This window comes from Salmo salar, chromosome ssa15 (assembly GCF_905237065.1).
Source record: "Salmo salar chromosome ssa15, Ssal_v3.1, whole genome shotgun sequence".
NCBI lineage: Eukaryota > Metazoa > Chordata > Actinopteri > Salmoniformes > Salmonidae > Salmo > Salmo salar.
In genome coordinates, this window is record NC_059456.1 from 38,150,974 (window position 1) to 38,173,655 (window position 22,682).

General features: G+C 44.9%; 1 protein-coding gene across 10 annotated transcripts in view; it reads left to right on the plus strand.

The window, feature by feature from the left end:
- Positions 1–325: 325 nt before the first annotated feature.
- Positions 326–22,682, plus strand: part of LOC106571378 (protein FAM184A) — a 107,708-nt gene continuing 85,351 nt past the window's right edge. For 9 of the 10 annotated variants that reach the window (XR_001320920.2, XR_006759173.1, XM_014144395.2 and 6 more), the window contains exons 1-2: positions 326–446; positions 844–1,030. Coding sequence is in view for 8 of the 10 variants with exons in the window: in XM_014144395.2 (XP_013999870.2) it covers positions 869–1,030 (162 nt within the window). In the remaining 2 variants the exon portion in view is untranslated. Of the gene's footprint in view, positions 1,031–22,682 lie in introns of all 10 variants that reach the window. The other variant, XM_014144394.2, reaches the window with a different exon arrangement.

A 22,682-nucleotide genomic window follows, 5' to 3' on the forward strand; every position in this document is an offset into this window, starting at 1 on the left:
CTAAAATGTGTGATCTGGTCATACACACGCACACACACACACACACACACACACACACACACACACACACACACACACACACACACACACACACACACACACACACACACACACACACACACACACTCTCTCTCTCTCCTTGAACCATATCCCCAAAATATGCAAAAATTACAATGTTTTGATTAACACTATTGAAATGTGGTGAAGGTTTCCGCTGACTCTGCTCTCCATCGTAGCAGTACCAATAATATTTCATCGCATCAATGAAACTGAGGGGAGAGCGTGAAAACGAACGGAACTGACGTCAGTCATGTAAACTGTTGAAGTGATCCATGGTAACCGAGTCCTTAGCAGTGCAGCAACCACTCAGCCTGCCATAGCTAGTTATGCATTGAAGAAACCTCTCTTCGGACCGGCTCTCTCCGGTGCAAAATATCGGGTTCAACGTGAGTAACATCAATTCACCAAGCTCTTTCATTATTGCAAATACAAATCGACGAATTTCCGGAATTTGAGTGTGGTCAAACGAATGCTGTTGCTACACCTAACGATAGCCATCTAACGTTAGTTAATGCTGAGGACCTCTTCATGAAACTGCAACATTTCTGTGAAGATGGTAGGCAGTGTTAATTGGTTCAGCAAATAAGGGCAAATATTACAACGTTATGCTATCAGCTATTGCATTAGTTTTTTTCCCTGCGCAAAATGAGAGATTGATATCCAGCAGTTGAAAGATTGATGTCTTGATGTTGTTTTATTTTACGGTTTCGAGGAGAAAGATCCCGTTGCAGGAGAACCTGCTTTGACCATTGTGCCATTGATCGCTACATCACATTCTTATAGTAACAACATTTGAAGGATCGTGAAGATGGCGACTGGAGCGGGTTGGCAGCAGTACTACAGCCCTGCTGTTGGCAATCCATCGACCGGAGCAGGGAAATATAATTCTGGCTCATCATCAACAATCACCATGGAATATACCCAAGATCTGCACCTCAAAATGAGCAAGAAAATAGCACAGCTGACAAAGGTAAGGATTGTAACTGTTATAGTTAGATATTCGGGTATCAAGGGTCCTTGTATCAGGTGCTGTGACCCTGCTACTCCACCTGTCAAGGCTCGGGTGCTGAGGAGGTAACTGACCCCGATCCTGGCGTCCATCAGCGAATCGATGCTCTGACTGTACAGAACGCAAATGTAACAATTATGTTGCTAGTTAACGTAGTCATTAAGTTTGTAGAAAATGAAATGCCTAGTTTGGTCATGGGTATTATTCAATCATACAATTGAACACGGGACGCCATTACTGTATTACTCAGTGTCTTGTACTGCTCAATAATAATAACTTTTAACCCGAGGTGCTAACAGCTGTTTATGCCACCAGCTGGAATGAATTGATTGTGTGTGTGTGTGTGTGTGTGTGTGTGTGTGTGTGTGTGTGTGTGTGTGTGTGTGTGTGTGTGTGTGCGCGCGCTAATCACATCCTAAAGCCATTTTCAAATTGAGAACATTTAATTGTTACCCCTTTTAATAAAGCCTATGTTTTGCTACAAGGTAATTTAGGAGGCAAGTATCCCATCCACACTAGGAGCAAGATCCATTGAAGTAAAGAAGAGAGAGTGGTTCCACATTATCCTAGAACCTGACCTTGTATGGGCTATTAACCCTTTAAAGTGGGCACAGCTTTTGCTCGTGGCAGGGTTTCACATTTCAGTACATTATATGTGAGTCGGCTAAAGTACAAGACAGACTAGGCCACCAGACTAGTATTTTACCTACTCTAGCCTTGCAGTTTTCCATTTGATAACCAATCCAAAAGGATGGTCCTATGAACTAACCCAAAGTGTGTGTGACCATGTTGTTTGTACACCCCAGCAGCCCCTCTCCTCTGTCTGTGCTTCATCTGTTAAGACATTTATTTTTCTTGTTCCGCCCTGTCAAACAGACACAGACAGACCTCAACTGATTTAAAGACTAGTGGCAAGTGTCCTCTTGTCCAAGTCATAACTCAGTCAAAACATTGCAGTAGTGGACATGGGTCTGAAAGGGGATACATCTAACCTGCCCTACAGAAGCATTAGAAGGCAGCTCCATTGTCTGTTTCTGAAGCTCTAGTTTGGTCAAACCACTGTCTCCTACTCCCTGCAGTAAGGTCCTGATTCATAACGTTGGCAGTGTCATTCCGAGTAGGTTGACACTACAGTATTTTGAAGCTCATTGGGATGCAAGACTCATATTTCTCAGCTTTACAGCACAGCATTAGATGTTTGTTTCAATCTCATAGTCACCTGAATGAGTGATGCAGAAAATAAAGTTTGGATGCAAAGGCATTTCAAACTGATGGGCCATATTTTATCCTACTGTAATCATATTTTTGAACGGAAGCCTAATATCCATGTGATTTATATTTCCTTTATTGGTATTTTTAATCAGATCTTGTGTTACACCGTTTGCACAAAATCCTTTCTGTAAAATGTTTATTTTTCTTGTACCGCTGCCTGCGCGAGAGCGGTATTTTATTGTCCGTTGAATGTTATATAGGATGGCTGTCAAGACTGTAAGTTGGCCATAGCAACCAGCTCCATATAGTTCAAGGCAATATCATGCAGGTATTAAGATGCATGTTTTTCTGAAGCAACTGGCCTTAACCAGTCTTTTGTCCTTAGCTTTGGCTATGAGTCAGGTTATGGGTTTCTAGATAAAAGCACCTGAAAACAGAATATTATGCAGATATATTATGCACCCTTAATATTGTTCCAAGGACAAACAGGGTACTATGTGCAAGGCAGTCTAATTGTATAGCCTATTTTAAGTACAGAGCTGATAAACAGCTGGATCTAGCTGTAGGCTTTAAAAGCTTTCCACCTGAATAGTCAAACTACAACACTATCATACACAACAGGGCTACAGACTTCGACAATTTAGTCACATTTTTGCGACCCTTTGAAATGGCTGTGCGAGTTATATTTTTAATTGGTAGCATCGGTGCGAGTTGCACATTCTACCTGGACACCGCAATCAAAACGGACTATTTCTTGCGTGGATAAGACCATGATTTGGTCGAACAGTAAAGTGCATTATCCTCATTATTCCTGAAATGATTGTGTCTGCCCTGCGTCTGTGCCTGTTTCGTTAGGGTCGGCTGCTGTGATGAGCTCACTCACTCACTCACTCACTTTCCTCATACGTGGGCACTGAAAAATGCATTCTCTATGTATAACATTTAAAAATGCAATTTGGAAGCAACTACTGTTGTACTTGTTGAAAAGCCCATCTCCACTTTCTCTACTGTAGGTATTGTTCGGATTTTCGTTATTTAGCCCTCCGAAAAGGCTCACCAGGAAGCACACAATGTCATGACTCGTGTTTTGTCCTTAATTTTATTTTAAATCAAATGACCACAGGTCATAAACCTGAAATACAACAAACAAGTAATGACAATATATTATTCAGATATATTATTCAAGTAATAATAATAATAATAAATCAAATAAGCCTGCAACACCATCAAAGATGTGGCGAATCTGGCTTAAAACAGCACCGACTACATCACCCAGAATGCCCAGCGCCAGAGGAGCATGCGCACAGTGACTCTGCCGTCACAGGTTGCTATGAACGCTGTCACAGGACACAGAACCCATGCCACCACATGCCTCGTCCAAAGGATTTACACACAAACGCAACATAATGCGGCACTCCAACATGGATCACCGAACCAAACCACCGCTATCACCACCGCCACCAGAAACCAGCAGAGTGCTCCGAACAATCAGCACAATGCAAATGGCTGATAATAATAGCCTAATGCTATATAGCATCTGGGTCGCTGAGCTACCGCACCCAGCGAGCTACAAGTTACTCCCGGCTAACTAACACCGACACAGTGAGGTAAACGTTCAGTGCACAAACATATAAGTGACTTAAACATCAATGCTAGACTGAGTAGTTCGCAGTTACATACCAACGGGCTGTGTGCTCCTGATGATTGTCTACGGGGAAGTGATTACCAGGTGCTGTAATTTAAGTCTCTAGTGAAGCTACGCATGCGCACATAACGTAACATATTTGAGCATCTAAGAAACTTAAAGAAATCACTCGTTCCCCATTTAATTGAACACATCAGACCCATTTGCTTCTCTTTTATCTATTTATATATATCTTTTTCTTTTTTCCTGAGTGAGCTAGAAATCTCAACACCTCCCACTTGGCCGACTGATCGAAGATCCAAGGAGGGCACAGTCTCTTGAGTCTCTCAGTGAAAATTTCAAACTAAAGTCCAGTCTTTGTAGGCATTTACAAACATGTATTAACTAAGGAGGTAGGCTCCACCACCTTTCCTCCTACTGAGTGTAGGTTTGCCCTCGAAGCACTCAGTTGCCTCCCAGGGTTACCCGCTAGCTAAGCAAAGAACACCAAGTCACAGTCTTTGGGTACCCATGGCGAGGACTTATCTTACCTCCTCTTGGTCTTCAGCAGGAATCAAGATCACCAACCTCCTCACATCCCTGCGAATGACGATTTTCTGTGTATGTCACCTCCCTGTCCGGTGCGCCCCAGGATAAGGGAGTTGGGGGTCAAGGACTCCACTGAGTCCTCTTGTTCCTGTGCCCTGGCGTCGATGGGTCGCTCATTAGTCAAGTTGGCTGCAGAGTAGAGAAGGGTCTGGAACTCCCCCCAGGTGTAGCAGCCAGTTGTTCCGCCAAGACTGTTAAGAGCTCTTTTAAGGAGCTTAACAGCTGCCTCTGCTGCTCCATTCCTGTATGGCGAGTCTGCAGGATGAAAGTCCCATTTCCACTCTGTGCTATTTCTGTCAGCCTTGTCTTCAACAGATGCCTTCTGCAAACAGGCCAGGTGCTTGTGTAGCTCTCTCAGAGCAGTGAACCGGGAGTAGGCCTGAAGAAAGCTCTCAGAAGACTGGTCATCGATGAGATCAGCATGGACGGCTCTGGAAGTCATGCAGCAATACACGACTCCCCAGACCTTTTTCTTGGTTCTTTTCTTAACAGCGTCCCTCACTTCAAAGGGTCCAAAGAGGTCTAGTGTAGTATACTCGAATGGGTTCGCTCTACTGGTACGTTCCTGAGGAAGAGCGCTCATCACTTGCCGGCAGAGCCGGGCTCTTTGCGTCTTGCAAGTGATGCACCTGTTGACCACCTTCTTCACTGTCCTCCGACCTTGCACAACCCAGGCCTTTCTTTTAGTGTGCAGCAGTGTGGCAGCCACCCCTTCATGATTCACTTCGTGAGCTTCCCTCGCAAGCAAGGCCCCCAGCCACGACCGGAACGGGATTAAAGGTACAGCGGTTCCGTCTTCATTCCAAGACTGGACTCTACCACCACAAAGTAAGAGTCCATTGTTGTCATCTTTCATCACAACAAGGCGGTTTAAGGTCGTATCCTGAAAGTTCACGCCGTCTTGGGCTGCAAGGGCTAGGTCTTGGAAAGCTGCTGTTCTCTCTCCCACAGACAGCCTGGGGCCCCTCACCTCCCCGTTTGCTGAGCTCGAGGCTTGGTAGCTTGTCCTCAGCCAGGATTCTGCCGCTCTTCGAACCCAGGCGATTGTTCCACACAATTTAGACAAGCTACTGAATCGTTCGGGCCCGACAAGGCTCACTAGAGCTACACCCCAGGGCTTCCTCTTTGGCCTCTCTACTGCTGGAATTGGACCTTGGTCTTTCATCTGCGGTCACGGTGCGGAGTCTTGCAAGTCTGCCCCAACATCAGTATTGCTGGGGCCTGACAATTTTTCTGCCTGAGACCTGGTGACTACAGCTGAGAACGCTCTTCTCTGCAACCTTTTAACGTCATCAGCCACGCTGGTCACTATCTCACTGGCCGTCTTCACAGGCCACTCAGCCTCAGGCCAACTCAGGAACTCTGGGCCTTGTTGCCACTCTGACCCTTCATCGAGTTCCTCAGGAGTTGCTCCCCTTGTGATGATGTCTGCTATGTTCAGGTTGCCCTCAATCCACCTCCAGTCTTCCACTGGTCCAGCCTTCTGGATCTCTCCGATGCGGTTAGCGAAGAAAGTTTGGTAGCCATAGCTATCCTTGTGAATTGCTCCCAGGATTGTTTGGCTATCCACGAAGTGGACCCAGCGTGCGACCTTGATGCGGCAGTGCTTTACAAGGTATTTTCTCAGGCGGATCGAAAAGACAGCACCACATACCTCTGCCTTAATCACGTTTCCTTTCTGGTTGAGAGGGGTAAGCTTTACTTTTGACTCAACCAGCCTCACTACGACCCCATTCTCCGTCTCCCAACGGAGATAGAGCACCACGCCGTAGGAAGCCTCACTCCCATCTGAAAACGTGACTCCCATTGGATGGCCTATGGCTCCAGTTGGTGTGAGGCTTCTTTCGAACCTGATCTGGGCAAGTCTCACATATTCTTCGAGGAGTCTTATGGAAGCCTCTCGTAGTTTTGGTGAGAGTGGGTCATCCCAAGTGTCCTTAACTGGACTGCTTATACTCGCTTCTTGGTAAGCTTCTCTCACAAGCATAACCCCTTTCTGCTTTACGGGTGTGGCAAGACCAATGGGGTCGTAGAATCCAGCGATCTGGCTTAGCAGCATCCGACGGGTCAATGGGTTTGGAGTTTTACCTCTGACTTCCTCTTCGCGCAAATCGACTCCTGTTCTCATCTTTCCTCTCTTCTTTGAGAAATTTACAGAGGTCATCACACGAAGTTTGTCGGTCTCTGGTTCATAGCCGACTCCAAGTGCTTTGCTCTCTTCGTTCCGCATCTGGTTGGGTAATACCAGCGTTTTGGGCACACTCACAGTTGTCTTACTGATACTGGCATCAGTTGTGGTTGCGGACCTCCCACTTTGGCCTGATAAGACCCATGGCTTAAGGGAGAAGCCTCCAGCCTTTAAGATCTTTTCCACTCCTTTGGTGATTTTCTCCAGTATCTGCAAGTCATTGTGGGACGTCAAGATGTCATCCACATAACTATCTTCTACCACAACTCTGCGCTCCTCAACCATGTCTGCAAACTGGGGCAGGTTGGCTGTTTCTCTCATTGCCACCTGGGCGATACAACCAGCAGGTTTATCGCCAATGTTGACCCTGACGACAGCAAAGACTTCGATCACCTCCTCGGGATTGTCTCTCCAGAGGAATCTATGGAGGTGTACTTCTTTGTCTTCTAGCCAGACAGAGTTGTACATTTTTTCACATCGCTCAGGGCGGCGTACAACCCAGTCCTGAATCTCAGAAGCACGCCCCTTATCTGATTTAGGACATCAGGACCCTTGTACAGTAGGTCATTTAAACTTATTCCCATGAATTCTTGGCTACTGTTCCAGACAATTCTTACAGGGGTAGTGGTTGAGTGAGGATTAGGAGCAACTAAATGACTGATATACCACTTAGGTCCCTTCCAGCTATCGATTTCCTCCTGGGTGACTTTAACGGCAGCCCCTCTTGAGACCATATCGTGGATTTGCTCTCTGTACGCAGCCTTCCATTCCGGCTCCCTCTCCAGTCGTTTCTCAGTGTTTAAAAAGGTTGCTTCCACTGCACGTCGATTGTCAGGCAGTGTTGTGGGGTCTCCTTTCCACGGGTAAGCTGCGTCCCAGTGAGGGGATTCGCTGTGCTTGTCAGCTTGCACGTAGGTCAGACATTCCTTTATTTTCTCCAAGTCTCTTTCCTCTCCTAGGGTCATTTCCTTGCCTCCAGGGGGGCACCTACCGCATCTGCAGCCACCACACTGAGGATCACAGGCGGCGCCAATACTGTCCCACTTAAACCATTCAAAAACGTATTTGTTGGTAGTTGCAGTGTTTCGGAGGATTGCGTCTTCTTGCACCGAAACTCCACTGGGTCCTCCCGTCTTCACGAGAATCTCTTTGTACGCCCTTGAAGCTGTTCTCATTGACCTAGCGAAATGTGTTTCAGACCTGTGCACTGCTAGGTCTATCACTTCAAAGAGGTCAGGATGCGTTCCACCAACAGTCTTCCTAAGGGGACCATCCCAGAGGACGAGGTCTCCAACTACTCTGACTGGCTGTGGGACAAGGCGACCCTCTCTGTGGCTAATCAACAGGTCGATCTTTTCGGGCCGGACCAAGTCCTTGAGTTGAACATTTGGAAAGAACTTCTGCAGTTGCTGTGGCGTGACAGCTTGGTTCACCTTCGCAACATCTTCCAAGCCGTAACAGAGGAGTTTGTGCTCTGCTATTGTACCTCTGGGAGTTTTTACTCTCAGCCTCAGGGTATACTTCATGGTAGTAATGGTTTTCTCCATCCCTCCAACACCTTGGACAATCAACTTAATGCTCTCACCATTTAGCTTGAGACGCTGTGCTGCTTTATTAGAGATATAATTAGTATCTGAAGCGAGATCAATCAATGTACCGACTAGCTGGCCAGAGTTTGTCGTCACATCCAGTAGCATCATTATGACAGGGCACTCTTTTGGCTCACAACCAATGCTAGCACACACTTTTGTCGTGATCTTATTTGAAAAGGCTTCTTTGAACTCTGCTCGCACCTCTGGAGAAAGTTTGGCAAGGAGCTCCTCCTGTTTGTTGGTTAGTCCAAGCCCCCTTTTCCCCAATTTTGCGTCGCTCTGCTCTCCGCTCTTTTCCTCTTTCTTCTTGATCTGTGACTTTGGACAGAGCAAGTAATTATGGTCTGAAGAGCCCTCTTTCTGACAGTCATCCTTTGAGCATAGATACTTTTGTGTGCAGCTGCCATCGTCACCATGAAGGCGCAAGCACTTAAAGCATGCTCCTGCTCTCCTAAGCTGAGCCTTCTTGCCTGTCAGATTGAGCTTCTTGAAGACCTTGCAGGCGAACAGCCTACTTCCATGCTCGTTGTCTCCACATGTGATGCATGAGCTTGGTTGAGCGCCCTTTAGGGTGTTTCCTGATGTGGCTCTGGTGAATGCCCTCCTTTCTTTTTTCTTCTCGCTCGACCTCTCAGTATTGTCCGCCGGGCTAGGCTGTAGCTGGTCTAGCTCCTCGAGAATGTCCTCCTGCTTCTTCAAGTATTGCAGTAGACAGTCAAAGTGGTTGCGTGGTGAAAACCCGCTTCCAGGGTCATTTTTGTGTGTTATCCACTTTTCTTTCATGGAGTCAGGAAGCTTACTTTCAATCAACTGCGCAACCACTCGGTTCTTCACAGCATCTTCCTCCCCTAAGACTTGTAGGTCACGAAGAGCTCTCTCCACAGCTTGAATCAGTTCGATTGCTTCCTTGGATGGTTTCCTTTGATGGGGCAAAGTCCTTGCACTTCGTGTGCAATCAGCAGCACTATTTTTGGCTTATTTCCGTACTTGTTGTCCAGGAGCCTGAACACGTCGTTGGCGGATCCACAGCTGGACAATACGAGGTCCCTCTTGACTTTTTCATCTAGGCTTCCCAAGAGATGGAATTTTCTCACGTTTTCCAATCCATGAGGGTTTCCCAGACGTTGCAAGTCCTCCCATTCAGCTTTCCAGCGGTAGTAATCCCTCATATTACCAGCAAACATGGGCAAGCGTGCACGTTCTAGGCTGATCTGGGGCCTGTAGTTGTAAGTCCCAACTGGCTCCTCCTGCTCCACAATTTTCACTTTTCCCAGTTTCCCTTCGTCGTCGGATTGAGAACCGCCTTTCCATGCCCACTCATCCCACAGTTTTTCACGCCTTTTCTTCAACTTCCGGACCTGGTCCTTTGACTCTGTTGCCTTGGACCGAGGGATCAAATCTTTCCACTCATCCAATCCTCGTTCGAAGTTGTTGACCTCCCGTTCCAGGTTCCTATGAATCAATTCACATTCCCTCCTGGTGGTGGTGGTGATCGGTGTCCTCGGCCTGGTCCATGGCTGATCCAGCCTCTTCAGTGAGGGTGGTAATCTCCGCCTCAGCGAACCTTGTCCAGAATCTGATCAGGATGACTTGTTCAGTTTCATCAAACTTACAGTCACATTCTGCTGTTTTTCCGTCAATGTTTTCCGCCTTCTTTTTGGCTTCATCATCGTCCACTTCTCTCAGGGCCGTGGCATACTCAAACCCTGCATCTCTGACTCTGGAGTGATCCACTTTAAAGTTCCTCCACTCACTTCTCATTTCACTTTCCCCCAGTGCACTAGCTCTGGAGGTGAGGTAATTGGCTCTTCTAGTGAACGCAGTCTGGGCTGCTGACCGCTTCTGTTTTAACCTCTCCAGCTCCTCCTCTGATGCTGCCATCTTGCCAACTTTTCTAGCGTTTAACTCAAGCTCAAGTGTTTTCTGCCAACTGGGTTTAAGTAGTCCTTTAACTGTAGACTCTATCCTTATTCTTGGCTTTCACTCATTAATGATTTGCCTAGTAAGTCAGCAGATGAGCAGACAGCTTTATGGGTGGACTGTTTGCTTATCAGAAGTTAGTCTCGTGACGAATGTTCTAGCACTTGCATTATCCATGTAAAGGAGAACCGGTGGTTTATGACTGTTCGGATTTTCGTTATTTAGCCCTCCGAAAAGGCTCACCAGGAAGCACACAGTGTCATGACTCGTGTTTTGTCCTTAATTTTATTTTAAATCAAATGACCACAGGTCATAAACCTGAAATACAACAAACAAGTAATGACAATATATTATTCAGATATATTATTCAAGTAATATTATAATAATAATAATAATAATAATAATAAATCAAATAAGCCTGCAACACCATCAAAGATGTGGCGAATCTGGCTTAAAACAGCACCGACTACATCACCCAGAATGCCCAGCGCCAGAGGAGCATGCGCACAGTGACTCTGCCGTCACAGGTTGCTATGAACGCTGTCACAGGACACAGAACCCATGCCACCACATGCCTCGTCCAAAGGATTTACACACAAACGCAACATAATGCGGCACTCCACCATGGATCACCGAACCAAACCACCGCTATCACCACCGCCACCAGAAACCAGCAGAGTGCTCCGAACAATCAGCACAATGCAAATGGCTGATAATAATAGCCTAATGCTATATAGCATCTGGGTCGCTGAGCTACCACACCCAGCGAGCTACAAGTTACTCCCGGCTAACTAACACCGACACAGTGAGGTAAACGTTCAGTGCACAAACATATAATTGACTTAAACATCAATGCTAGACTGAGTAGTTCGCAGTTACATACCAACGGGCTGTGTGCTCCTGATGATTGTCTACGGGGAAGTGATTACCAGGTGCTGTAATTTATGTCTCTAATGAAGCTACGCATGCGCACATAACGTAACATATTTGAGCATCTAAGAAACTTAAAGAAATCACTCGTTCCCCATTTAATTGAACACATCAGACCCATTTGCTTCTCTTTTATCTATTTATATATATCTTTTTTTTTTTTCCTGAGTGAGCTAGAAATCTCAACAGGTATACTTTTTTATTTTTCAACTCTCAATATTGAGCTAGAAGCCCACTGTTTTTATAATACTTAATTCCATAAAACAACAAACCTTTGAATGTAGTTTTTATAACCGTGTGTTGAGCTACTTCTGTGCATTTAGCCCTCCAGTCAGCCCTGACATCAGTATACTATTTTCCCCACTTCATTGGCAATTACAGGCTCCCACTGAACAGTTTCCACAAGACCCAAAAGAGATCAATGCAAAACACTCAGTTCTATCATGGTGAAAATCCTGTGTTCCAACGGCACGTTGTGTTAGCTAATCCAAGTTTATCATTTTAAAAGGCTAATTGATAATTAGAAAACCCTTTTGCAATTATGTTAGCACAGCTGAAAACTGTTGTTCTGATTTTAAAGACGCAATAAAACTGGCCTTCTTTTGATTAGTTGGGTATCTGGAGCATAAGCATGTGTGGGTTCGATTACAGGCTCAAAATGGCCAGAAAGATCTTTCTTCTGAAACTCGTCAGTCTATTCTTGTTCTGAGAAATGAAGGTTTTTCCATGCAAGAAATTGCCAAGAAACGGAAGATCTCGTACAACGCTGTGTACTACTCCCTTCACAGAACAGTGCAAACTGGCTCTAACCAGAATAGAAAGAGGAGTGGGAGGCCCCGGTGCACAACTAAGCAAGAGGACAAGTACATTAAGTGTCTAGTTTGAGAAACAGATTCCTCACAAGTCCTCAACTGGCAACTTCATTAAATAGCAAAACACCAGTCTCAACGTCAACAGTGAAGAGCGACTCCGGGATGCTGGTCTTCTAGGCAGAGTTGCAAAGAAAAAGCCATATCTCAGACTGGCCAATAAAGATTAAGATGGGCAAAAGAACACAGACACTGGACAGAGGAAGATTGGAAAAAAGTGTTATGGACAGACAAATCTTATGTTTTTGAGGTGTTCGGATCACAAAGAACATTCGTGAGATGCAGAAAAGATGCTGGAGGAGTGCTTGACGCCATCTGTCAAGCATGGTGGAGACAATGTGATGGTCTGGGGGTGCTTTGGTGGTGGTAAAGTGGGAGATTTGTACAGCGTAAAAGGGATCTTGAAGGAAGGAAGGCTATCACACCATACCCTGTGGACAGCGCTCAATTAGAGCTAATTTCCTCCTACAACATGACAATGACCCAAAGCACAGCTCCAAACTATGCAAGAACTATTTAGGGAAGAAGCAGTCAGCTGGTATTCTGTCTATAATGGAGTGGCCAGCACAGTCACTGGATCTCAACCCTATTGAACTGTTGTGCGAGCAGCTTGACCGTATGGTACGTACGAAGTGCCCATCAAGCCAATCCAACTTGTGGGAGGTGCTTCAGGAAGCATGGGGTGAAATCTCTTCAGAACACCTCAACAAATTGACAACTATAATGCCAAAGGTCTGCAAGGCTGTAATTGCTGCAAATGAAGGACAGAATAATTATTTCAATAAAAAAATAATTATTTACAACCTTGTCAACGTCTTGACCATATTTCCTATTCATTTTGCAACTAATTTCATGTATGATTTCATGGACAAGGACATTTCTAAGTGACCCCAAACTTTTGAACGGTTGTGTGTGTGTGTATGTATGTACAGTTGAAGTCGGAAGTTTACATACACCTTAGCCAAATACATTTAAACTCAGTTTTTCACAATTCCTGACATTTAATCCTTGTAAAAACTCACTGTCTTAGGTCAGTTAGGATCACGCACTTTATTTAAAAAATGTGAAATGTCAGAATAATAGTAGAGAATTATTTCTTTCATCACATTCCCAGTGGGTCAGAAGTTTACATACACTCAATTAGTATTTGGTAGCATTGCCTTTTAAATTTGTTTAACTTGGGTCAAATGTTTCGGGTAGCCTTCCACAAGCTTCCCACAATAAGTTGGGTGAATTTTGGCCAAGTTCTCCTGATAGAGCTGGTGTGACTGAGTCAGGTTTGTAGGCCTCCTTGCTCGCACATGCTTTTTCAGTTCTGCCCACAAATGTTCTATAGGGTTGAGGTCAGGGCTTTGTGATGGCCACTCTAATACCTTGACTTTGTTGTCCTTAAGCCATTTTGCCACAACTTTGGAAGTATGCTTGGGGTCATTGTCCATTTGGAAGACCCATTTGCGACCAAGCTTTAACTTCCTGACTGATGTCTTGATATGTTGCTTCGATATATCCACATCATTTTCCTTCCTAATGCTGCCATCTATTTTGTGAAGTGCACTAGCCCCTCCTGCAGCAAAGCACCCCCACGACATGATGCTGCCACCCCCGTGCTTCACGGTTGGGATGTTGTTCTTTGGCTTGCAAGCCTTCCCCTTTTTCTTCCAAACAAAATGATGGTCATTATGGCCAAACAGTTCTATTTTTGTTTCATCAGACCAGAGGACATTTCGCCAAAAAGTACGGTCTTTGTCCCCATGTGCAGTTGCAAACAGGAGTCTGGCTTTTTTTATGCCGGTTTTTGAGCAGTGGATTCTTCCTTGCTGAGCGGCCTTGGGGGTGCTTTGCTGCAGGGACTGGTGCACTTCACAAAATAGATGGCAGGATGAGGAAGGAAAATGATGTGGATATATCGAAGCAACATCTCAAGACTAGAGGTCGACCGATTAATCGGAATGGCCGATTTAATTAGGGCCGATTTCAAGTTTTCATAACAATTGGAAATCAGTATTTTTGGGTGCCGATTTGGCGTCTTTTTTTATATATATTTTTTGACACCTTTATTTAACTAGGCAAGTCAGTTAAGAACACATTTTTATTTTCAATGACGGCCTAGGAACGGTGGGTTAACTGCCTTGTTCAGGTGCAGAACGACAGATTATTTTACCTTGTCAGCTCGGGGATTCAATCTTGCAACCTTACGGTTAACTAGTCCAACGCTCTAACCACCTGCTTTACTTTGCACTCCACGAGGAGCCTGCCTGTTACGCAAATGCAGTAAGAAGCCAAGGTAAGTTGCTAGCTAGCATTAAACTTATCTTATAAAAAAAACAATCAATCAATCATCACTAGTTAACTACACATGGTTGATGATATTACTAGTTTATCTAGCCTGTCCTGCGTTGCATATAATCGCTTAGGTACATGTTGCTCCAACGTGTACCTAACCATAAACATCAATGCCTTTCTTAAAATCAATGCACAATATTTTTAAACCTGCATATTTAGTTAATATTGCCTGCTAACATTAATTTCTTTTAACTAGGGAAAATGTGTCACTTCTCTTGCAACAGAGTCAGGGTATATGCAGCAGTTTGGGCCGCCTGGCTCGTTGCGAACTAATTTTCCAGAATTGTACATCCTTATGACATAACATTGAAGGTTGTGCAATGTAACAGGGATATTTAGACTTAGGGATGCCACCTGTTAGATAAAATACGGAACGGTTCCGTATTTCACTGAAAGGAAAAACGTTTTGTTTTCGAGATGATAGTTTCCGGATTCGACCATATTAATGACCTAAGGTTTGTATTTCTGTGTGTTTATTATATTATAATTAAGTCTATGATTTGATAGAGCAGTCTGACTGAGTGGTGGTAGGCAGCAGCAGGCTCGTAAGCATTCATTCAAACAGCACTTTCGTGCATTTTGCCAGCAGCTCTTCGCTGTGCTTCAAGCATTGCGCTGTTTATGACTTCAAGCCTATCAACTCCCAAGATTAGGCTGGTGTAACCGATGTGAAATGGCTAGCTATTTCGCGGGTGCGCGCTAATAGCGTTTCAAACGTCACTCGCTCTGAGACTTGGAGTAATTGTTCCCCTTGCTCTGCATAGGTAACGCTGCTTTGAGGGTGGCTGTTGTCGATGTGTTCCTGGTTCGAGGCCAGGTAGGAGCGAGGCGAGGGACGGAAGCTATACTGTTACACTGGCAATACTAAAGTGCCTATAAGAACATCCAATAGTCAAAGGTATATGAAATACAAATGGTATAGAGAGAAATAGTCCTATAATTCCTATAATAACTACAACCTAAAACTTCTTACCTGGGAATATTGAAGACTCATGTTAAAAGGAACCACCAGCTTTCATATGTTCTCATGTTCTGAGCAAGGAACTTAAACGTTAGCTTTCTTACATGGCACATATTGCACTTTTACTTTCTTCTCCAACGCTTTTTGTTTTTGCATTATTTAAACCAAATTGAACATGTTTCATTATTTATTTGAGGCTAAATAGATTTTATTGATGTATTATATTAAGTTAAAATAAGTGTTCATTCAGTATTGTTGTAATTGTCATCATTACAAATAAATACAAATTGCACAAAAATCAGCCAATTAATCGGCATCAGCTTTTTTGGTCCTCCAATAATCGGTATCGGCGTTGAAAAATCATAATCGGTCGACCTCTTCTCAAGACATCAGTCAGGAAGTTAAAGCTTGGTCGCAAATGGGTCTTCCAAATGGACAATGACCCCAAGCATACTTCCAAAGTTGTGGCAAAATGGCTTAAGGACAACAAAGTCAAGGTATTGGAGTGGCCATCACAAAGCCCTGACCTCAACCCTATAGAACATTTCTGGGCAGAACTGAAAAAGCATGTGCGAGCAAGGAGGCCTACAAACCTGACTCAGTCACACCAGCTCTGTCAGGAGGAATTGTCCAAAATTCACCCAACTTATTGTGGGAAGCTTATGGAAGGCTACCCAAAACATTTGACCCAAGTTAAACAATTTTAAGGCAATGCTACCAAATACTAATTGAGTAAATGTAAACTTCTGACCCACTGGGAATGTGATGAAAGAAATTAAAGCTGAAATAAATATATCATTCTCTCTACTATTATTCTGACATTTCACATGCTTGTGAAATGGCAATTTTTTTGGGGGGGGAGTATTTGGATATCTGAAAAAATGTAAATGCCTAGCCTAAGAGATATCTTATATGGTTTTGAGATACGGATTGTGCAAAATGCGAATCGGCCGTTGCAAGTGTATACACAGGCCTCATTGGTGAAAAGTTTTTTAGGACATTACATTAATAATACATGGCTTCTAGAGTGGGTTTTATATTTAGAGTTAGCGATCAGGCTCATGCGTTATGAGTTTCCACTTCCTTGGGTCAATTAGCCCTAAATCATGAATCAGGCCTATGTGATATTAGTGCACATAAAGATGTAGGCAAATTCATCTCTATTGAACCATTCTGGAACCCTATTTTGACAGTAAAATATAACAACAATAGCCTAATGTCATGAATTTTGGTTTGACAAGTCATTGGATTAGGTTGCACATCCAAATTATCTTGTGTCATGCATTCCTGCTTGGACATGTTAGATGAAACAACTTACAGTATTTATTGAATTCCATCTCAGTAGTCTATGACACTTCTAAATAAAGAACTGTGAATGACTTTAATGACTGTGTAAGATGATTACAAATTTTTTTTTATTGCATGGCGCTAAAGAATGTTTGTTTTTTGTGCGACCAAATCATGGGCTTGTGTCACCAACTGCAAAAGTTACAGTAGTGGAAACATTAGTCGCAAGCCTTGCAGCACAGTTAAAACATGTTTCCTCATTTACATAAAATAAACCCGTTAGTTACATAGTTATATTATCTTAATGATGCAGATTCCCGTTGGTAACGGAATATTGCCGTTACAGAGTGAGTTGGAGCCAGAGAGTCAGCCTTCTCAGCCCTCCTGTTCTCCAAGCACTGCCCTGTTAACCTTTCTTCTGGAGCATGTTCCACTTTGGTTTCATTCTATCTCTGATTTAGCTCCAGCTAGCTCCCAGCACCCTGTATTTACTTCTGAAATGGAGAGGATTGCTCTCTGTAAAGTGATGACAACCACACTTGAAGGAATGTATTTCTCCCCTTTAGCCCAGCCGTGCCAAGTGGTCCCGTCCATCCCTTCTCCCCAGTGGATTTCTCTCTGAAGTGAGATCACTCAAGAGGATGGGCTCAGGCTGCTGTGCTGCGTTAATACCTCTGCCAGAGAGAGGAATGTAGTGCACTGCACTGTCTGCATGTGTCGTGCCATAATCCCAGGAGTTTAAAGTGATTTGATTTCTTTGTCTTATCAGGTGGCAGGATTGCCTGGGCTGTGCTACAGAGCAGATGGCTGTGGCCCAGGGCTTAGTTCCAATAGGTATTGCTGGGAGGAACTGTAACAATATGTTATTTTAGGAAACAGCTTCAGCGTTTTCCGGTTGACCTCAGACTGAAATGGCACTGCAGGCTTAACAGAAAACACTTATTCTGCGTAAGCATGTTAACGCTACAGTACCTATGAGTGGGTAGGAAATGTACTGCAAGATTGCAACCAAAGATGTGCTCCAGAGGGATTGCAAGAAAGAAAGTCTGACATCTCAATCTTTCTCAGGAAATATGCCATTTATGGAGAGAAAAAAAAATGCACATTTTATAGTCAATAGTATTTTGTGGTGAAGGAAAAAAAGCTTGTTATTTGAGAACACATTGTCCATGACTTTACCTGCAGGCACTGGGGATATTGAACATTATTTCAATTACTCTCCCAGAAGGATTCAGAGAGGGGTCAAAATCAAATAAGAAAACTGTCAAGATCAAACCCTGCTGTAGATAAAGGCAGGGTTGTTATTAACCTTGGCAGGATGCTTTTGGATGAATCCCATGTCAGATTTCATTAAGATACGCTCTCATACCCCATGGCTACCTTGACACAGGACACATGAGGAAACTTGTCTCCGATTCACCACCGACTGTCAAATCAAACTTTATTTGTCACATGCAACGACTACAACAAGTGTAGACCTTACCGTGAAATGCTTACTTACAAGCCCTTAACCAACAGTGCAGTTCAAGAAGAGTTAAGAAAATATTTACCAAATAAACTAAAGTAAAAAATAATAAACAGTAACACAATAACACGACTATGTACAGGGGGTACAGGTTAGAGGTAATTTGTACATGTAGGTAGGGTGACGTGACTATGCATAGATACTGAACAGTGAGTAGCAGCAGTGTACAAAACAAATGGAGGGGGGGGTGGGGTGTCAATGCAATGGTCCGGTGACCATTTGATTAATTGTTCAGCAGTCTTATGGCTTGGGGGAGATGCTGTTATTTTAAGGAGCCTTTTGGTCCTAGATTAGGCGCTCCGGTATTGTTTGCCGTGCGGTAGCAGAGAAAACAGTCTATGACTTGGGTGACTGGAGTCTCTGACAATTTTATGGGCTTTCCTCTGACACCGCCTATTATATAGGTGCTGGATTGCAGGAAGCTTGGCCCCAGTGATGTACTGGGCCGTATGCACTACCCTCTGTAGCGCCAGATGCTGAGCAGTTGCCATACCAGGCGGTGACGCAACCGGTCGGGATGTTCTCGATGGTGCAGCTGTAGAACTTTTTGAGGATCTGGGGACCCATGCCAAATCTTTTCAGTCTCCTGAAGGGGAAAACGTTTTGTCTTGCCCTTTTCACGACTGTCTTGATGTGTTTGGACCATGATAGATCGTTGGTGATGTGGACACCAAGGAACTTGAAACTCTTGACCCGCTCCACTACAGCCCCATTGATGTTAATGGGGGCCTGTTCGGCATGCCCTTTCCTGTAGTCCACAATCAGCTCCTTTGTCTTGCTCACATTGAGGGAGAGGTTGTTGTCCTGGCACCACACTGCCAGTTCTCTGACCTCCTCCCTATAGGCTATCTCATCGTTGTCGGTGATCAGGCCTACCACTTGTGTCATCAGCAAACTTAATGATGGTGTTGGAGTCATGTTTGGCCACGCAGTCGTGGGTGAACAGAGAGTACAGAAGGGGACTAAGTACACACCCCTGTGGGGCCCCAGTGTTGAGGATCAGTGTGGCAGACGTGTTGTTGCCTACCCTTACCACCTGGGGGTGGTTGCAGAGGGAGGTGTTTAGTCCCAGGGTCCTTTGCTTAGTGATGAGCTTTGAGGGCACTATGTTGTTGAACGCTGAGCTGTAGTCAATGAACAGCATTGTCTTTTTTTTATTATTATTTTAAACGTTTTAATTTTTTGCCCTTTTTCTCCCCAATTTCGTGGTATCCAATTGGTAATAGTTACTGTCTTGTCTCATCGCTGCAACTCCCGTACGGACTCGGGAGAGAAACACAACCCAGCCAAGCCGCACTGCTTCTTGACACAATGCACATCCAACCCGGAAGCCAGCCGCACCAATGTGTCGGAGGAAACACCGTACACCTAGCGACCTGGTCAGCGTGCACTGCGCCTGGCCCGCCACAGGAGTCACTAGTGAGACAAGGATATCCCTGCCGGCCAAACCCTCCCTAACCCGGACGACGCTGGGCCAATTATGCGTCGCCCCATGAGCCTCCCGGTCGCGACCGGCTGCTGCAGAGCCTGGGACCCAGAGTCTCTGGCACAGCTAGCACTGCGATGCAGTGCCTTAGACCACTGCGCCACCCGGGAGGCTCTAATGAACAGCATTCTCACATAGGTGTTCCTTTTGTCCAAGTGGGAAAGGGCAGTGTGGAGTGCGATTGAGATTGTGTCATCAGTGGATCTGTTGGGGCGGTATGCGAATTGGAGTGGGTCTATGGTATCCGGGAGGATGCTGTTGATGTGAGCAATGACCAGCCTTTCAAAGCACTTCATGGCTACCGACGTGAGTGCTACTGGGCAGTAATTATTTAGGCAGGTTACCTTTGCTTCCTTGGGAACAGGGACTATGGTGGTCTGCTTGAAACATGTCGGTATTACAGACTCTGTCAGGGAGAGGTTCAAAATGTCAGTGAAGACACTTGCCAGTTGGTCCGCGCATGCTTTGAGTACACGTCCTGGTAATCCATCTTGCCCCGCGGCTTTGTGAATGTTGACCTGTTTAAAGGTCTTGTTCACATTGGCTACCGAGAGCGTTATCACACAGTCATCCAGAACAGCTGGTGCTCTCGTGCATGTTTCAGTGTTGCTTGCCTCGAAGCGAGCATAAAAGGCATTTAGCTCGTCCGGTAGGCACGCGTCACTGGGCAGCTCGTGTCTGGGTTTCCCTTTGTAGTCCGTAATAGTTTTCAAGCCCTGCCACATCTGATGAGCATCAGAGCCGGTGTAGTAGGATTCAGTATGTGGACACCTGCTTTTCAAACATCTCATTCCAAAATCATGGGCATTAATATGGAGTTGGTCGCCCCTTTGCTGCTATAACAGCCTCCACTCTTCTGGGAAGGCTTTCCACTAGATGTTGGAACATTGCTGAGGGTACTTGCTTCCGTTCAGCCACGAGCTGTGTGATGCAACCCGTGGTAAACAGTCATTGCCATACTTACTACATACTGCTCATCTGCCAGAACACAGCTCTGTGGTGACAATAATGCAGGATTTAGCCTGTAAAGTTCTGTAAAGTGGCTTTGAAGGTGAATTTCTAGCTCAAATTATTTCACCTCAAGTGTCTATGACAGTCTCCAGCCAGCAATGAATCCTGGGAAACAGTACCCTTCTGACCAATGAGTGTGAAAGTAACCCATGCATTTCTAATGTGATAGGCCCAAGCATTTACCAAGGCTATTTGAGTCGGCTGGCTGTTTGTTGTTAGGGGGACCATATTGCACTGCAGTGGTTTCCAATCAGGATTACTAGGACCCCTGAGGGTACTTGGCCTATCCACAGGGGTACTTGAGATGACTCGTGACCATACGCTTACTGGTAAAATGCAAATTGGGGGGTACTTCAGGCGTACTCTGGGCAGAGAAATTCAGTTGGTGGTACAGTAGCCAAAAAAAGTTGGGAACCACTGCTGTCCTGTACTGAGTTTCAACAGGGATGTGAGGAATTGAGAAACCCCAGAAAAAAAACAGGTGAAGAAGATTAGAGAGGGCAGGTTGGAGGTGTCAGGTGGGGAGCTGATGATAACACAGGAAGGACACGATCCTGAATGACAGCACAGGTCAGAACACGAACACACGGGCTGACTGTTGGACTAAATAATAATTGTTATTTACATCCGTTTGGAATCCTATCTTGCGTCATTCTTATAATGTTTTGAAATTGAAATGCATCCACTGTCATAATCAATGTCAACCCTCGTCATTTACACTATATGAACAAAAGTATGTGGACACCTACTTGTCAAACATCTCATTCCAAAATCATGTGCATTAATATGAAGTTGGTCCCCCCTTTGCTGCTATAACAGCCTCCACTCTTCTGGGAAGGCTTTCCACTAGATGTTGGAACATTGCTGCGGGTACTTGCTTCCATTCAGCCACAAGAGCATTACGGAGGTCAGGAGCTGATGTTGGGCGATTAGGCCTGGTTTGCAGTCAGCGTTCAAATTCATCGCAATGGTATTCGATGGGGTTGAGGTCAGGGCTCTGTTCAGTCCAGTCAAGTTCTTCCACACCGAGCTCAACAAATACTTTCTGTATGGACCTCGCTTTGTGCACGGGGGCATTGTCAAGCTGAAACAGGAAAGGGCCTTCCCGAAACTGTTGCCACAAAGTTGGAAGCACAGAATCATCTAGAATGTCATTGTATGCTGTAGCGTTAAGATTTTCCTTCACTGGAACTAAGGGGCCTAGCCCGTACCATGAAAAACAGCCCCAGACCATTATTCCTCCACCAAACATTACAGTTGGCACTATGCATTTGGGCAGGTAGCGTTCTCCTGGCATCCGTCAAACTCAGATTCTCCGTTGGACTGCCAGGTGGTGAAGCGTGATTCATCACTCCAGAGAACATGTTTCTACTGCTCTAAAGTCCAATGGCAGCGAGCTTTACACCACTCTAGCCGACACTTGGTATTGTGCATGGTAATCTTAGGCTTGTGTGCAGCTGCTCGGAAATGGAAACACGTTTCATGAAGCTCCCGATGAACAGTTCTTGTGCAAATGTTGCTTCCAGAGGGATTTTAGAACTCGGGAGTGAGTGTTGCAACCGAGGACAGAACCGCACTCGACGATTCCGTTCTTTGAGCTTGTGTGGCCTACCACTTCGCGGCTGAGCCGCTGTTGCTCCTAGTAGTTTACACTTCACAATAACAGCATTTACAGTTGACCGGGGAAGCTCTAGCCAGGCGGAAATTTGGCGAACTGACTTGTTGGAAAGGTGTCATCCTATGACGGTACTACGTTGAAAGTCACTGAGCTCTTCAGTAAGGCCATTCTACTGCCAATGTTTGTCTATGGAGATTGCATGGCTGTGTGCTCGATTTTATACACCTGTCAGCAACTAGTGTGGCTAAAATAGCCGAATCCACAAATATAAAGGGGTGTCCACGTATTTTTGTATATACAGTGTATGAAACATAGCTAGCTAGTAAAATTATTTACAGTTGCCGATGTTACACATTTCCTAAAAAATTACGAATGCGAGGCGTGGTGCATAGCAAATTAGGAAGCACCAGGCTAACTAGCTAGCCAATTCAAGTCATG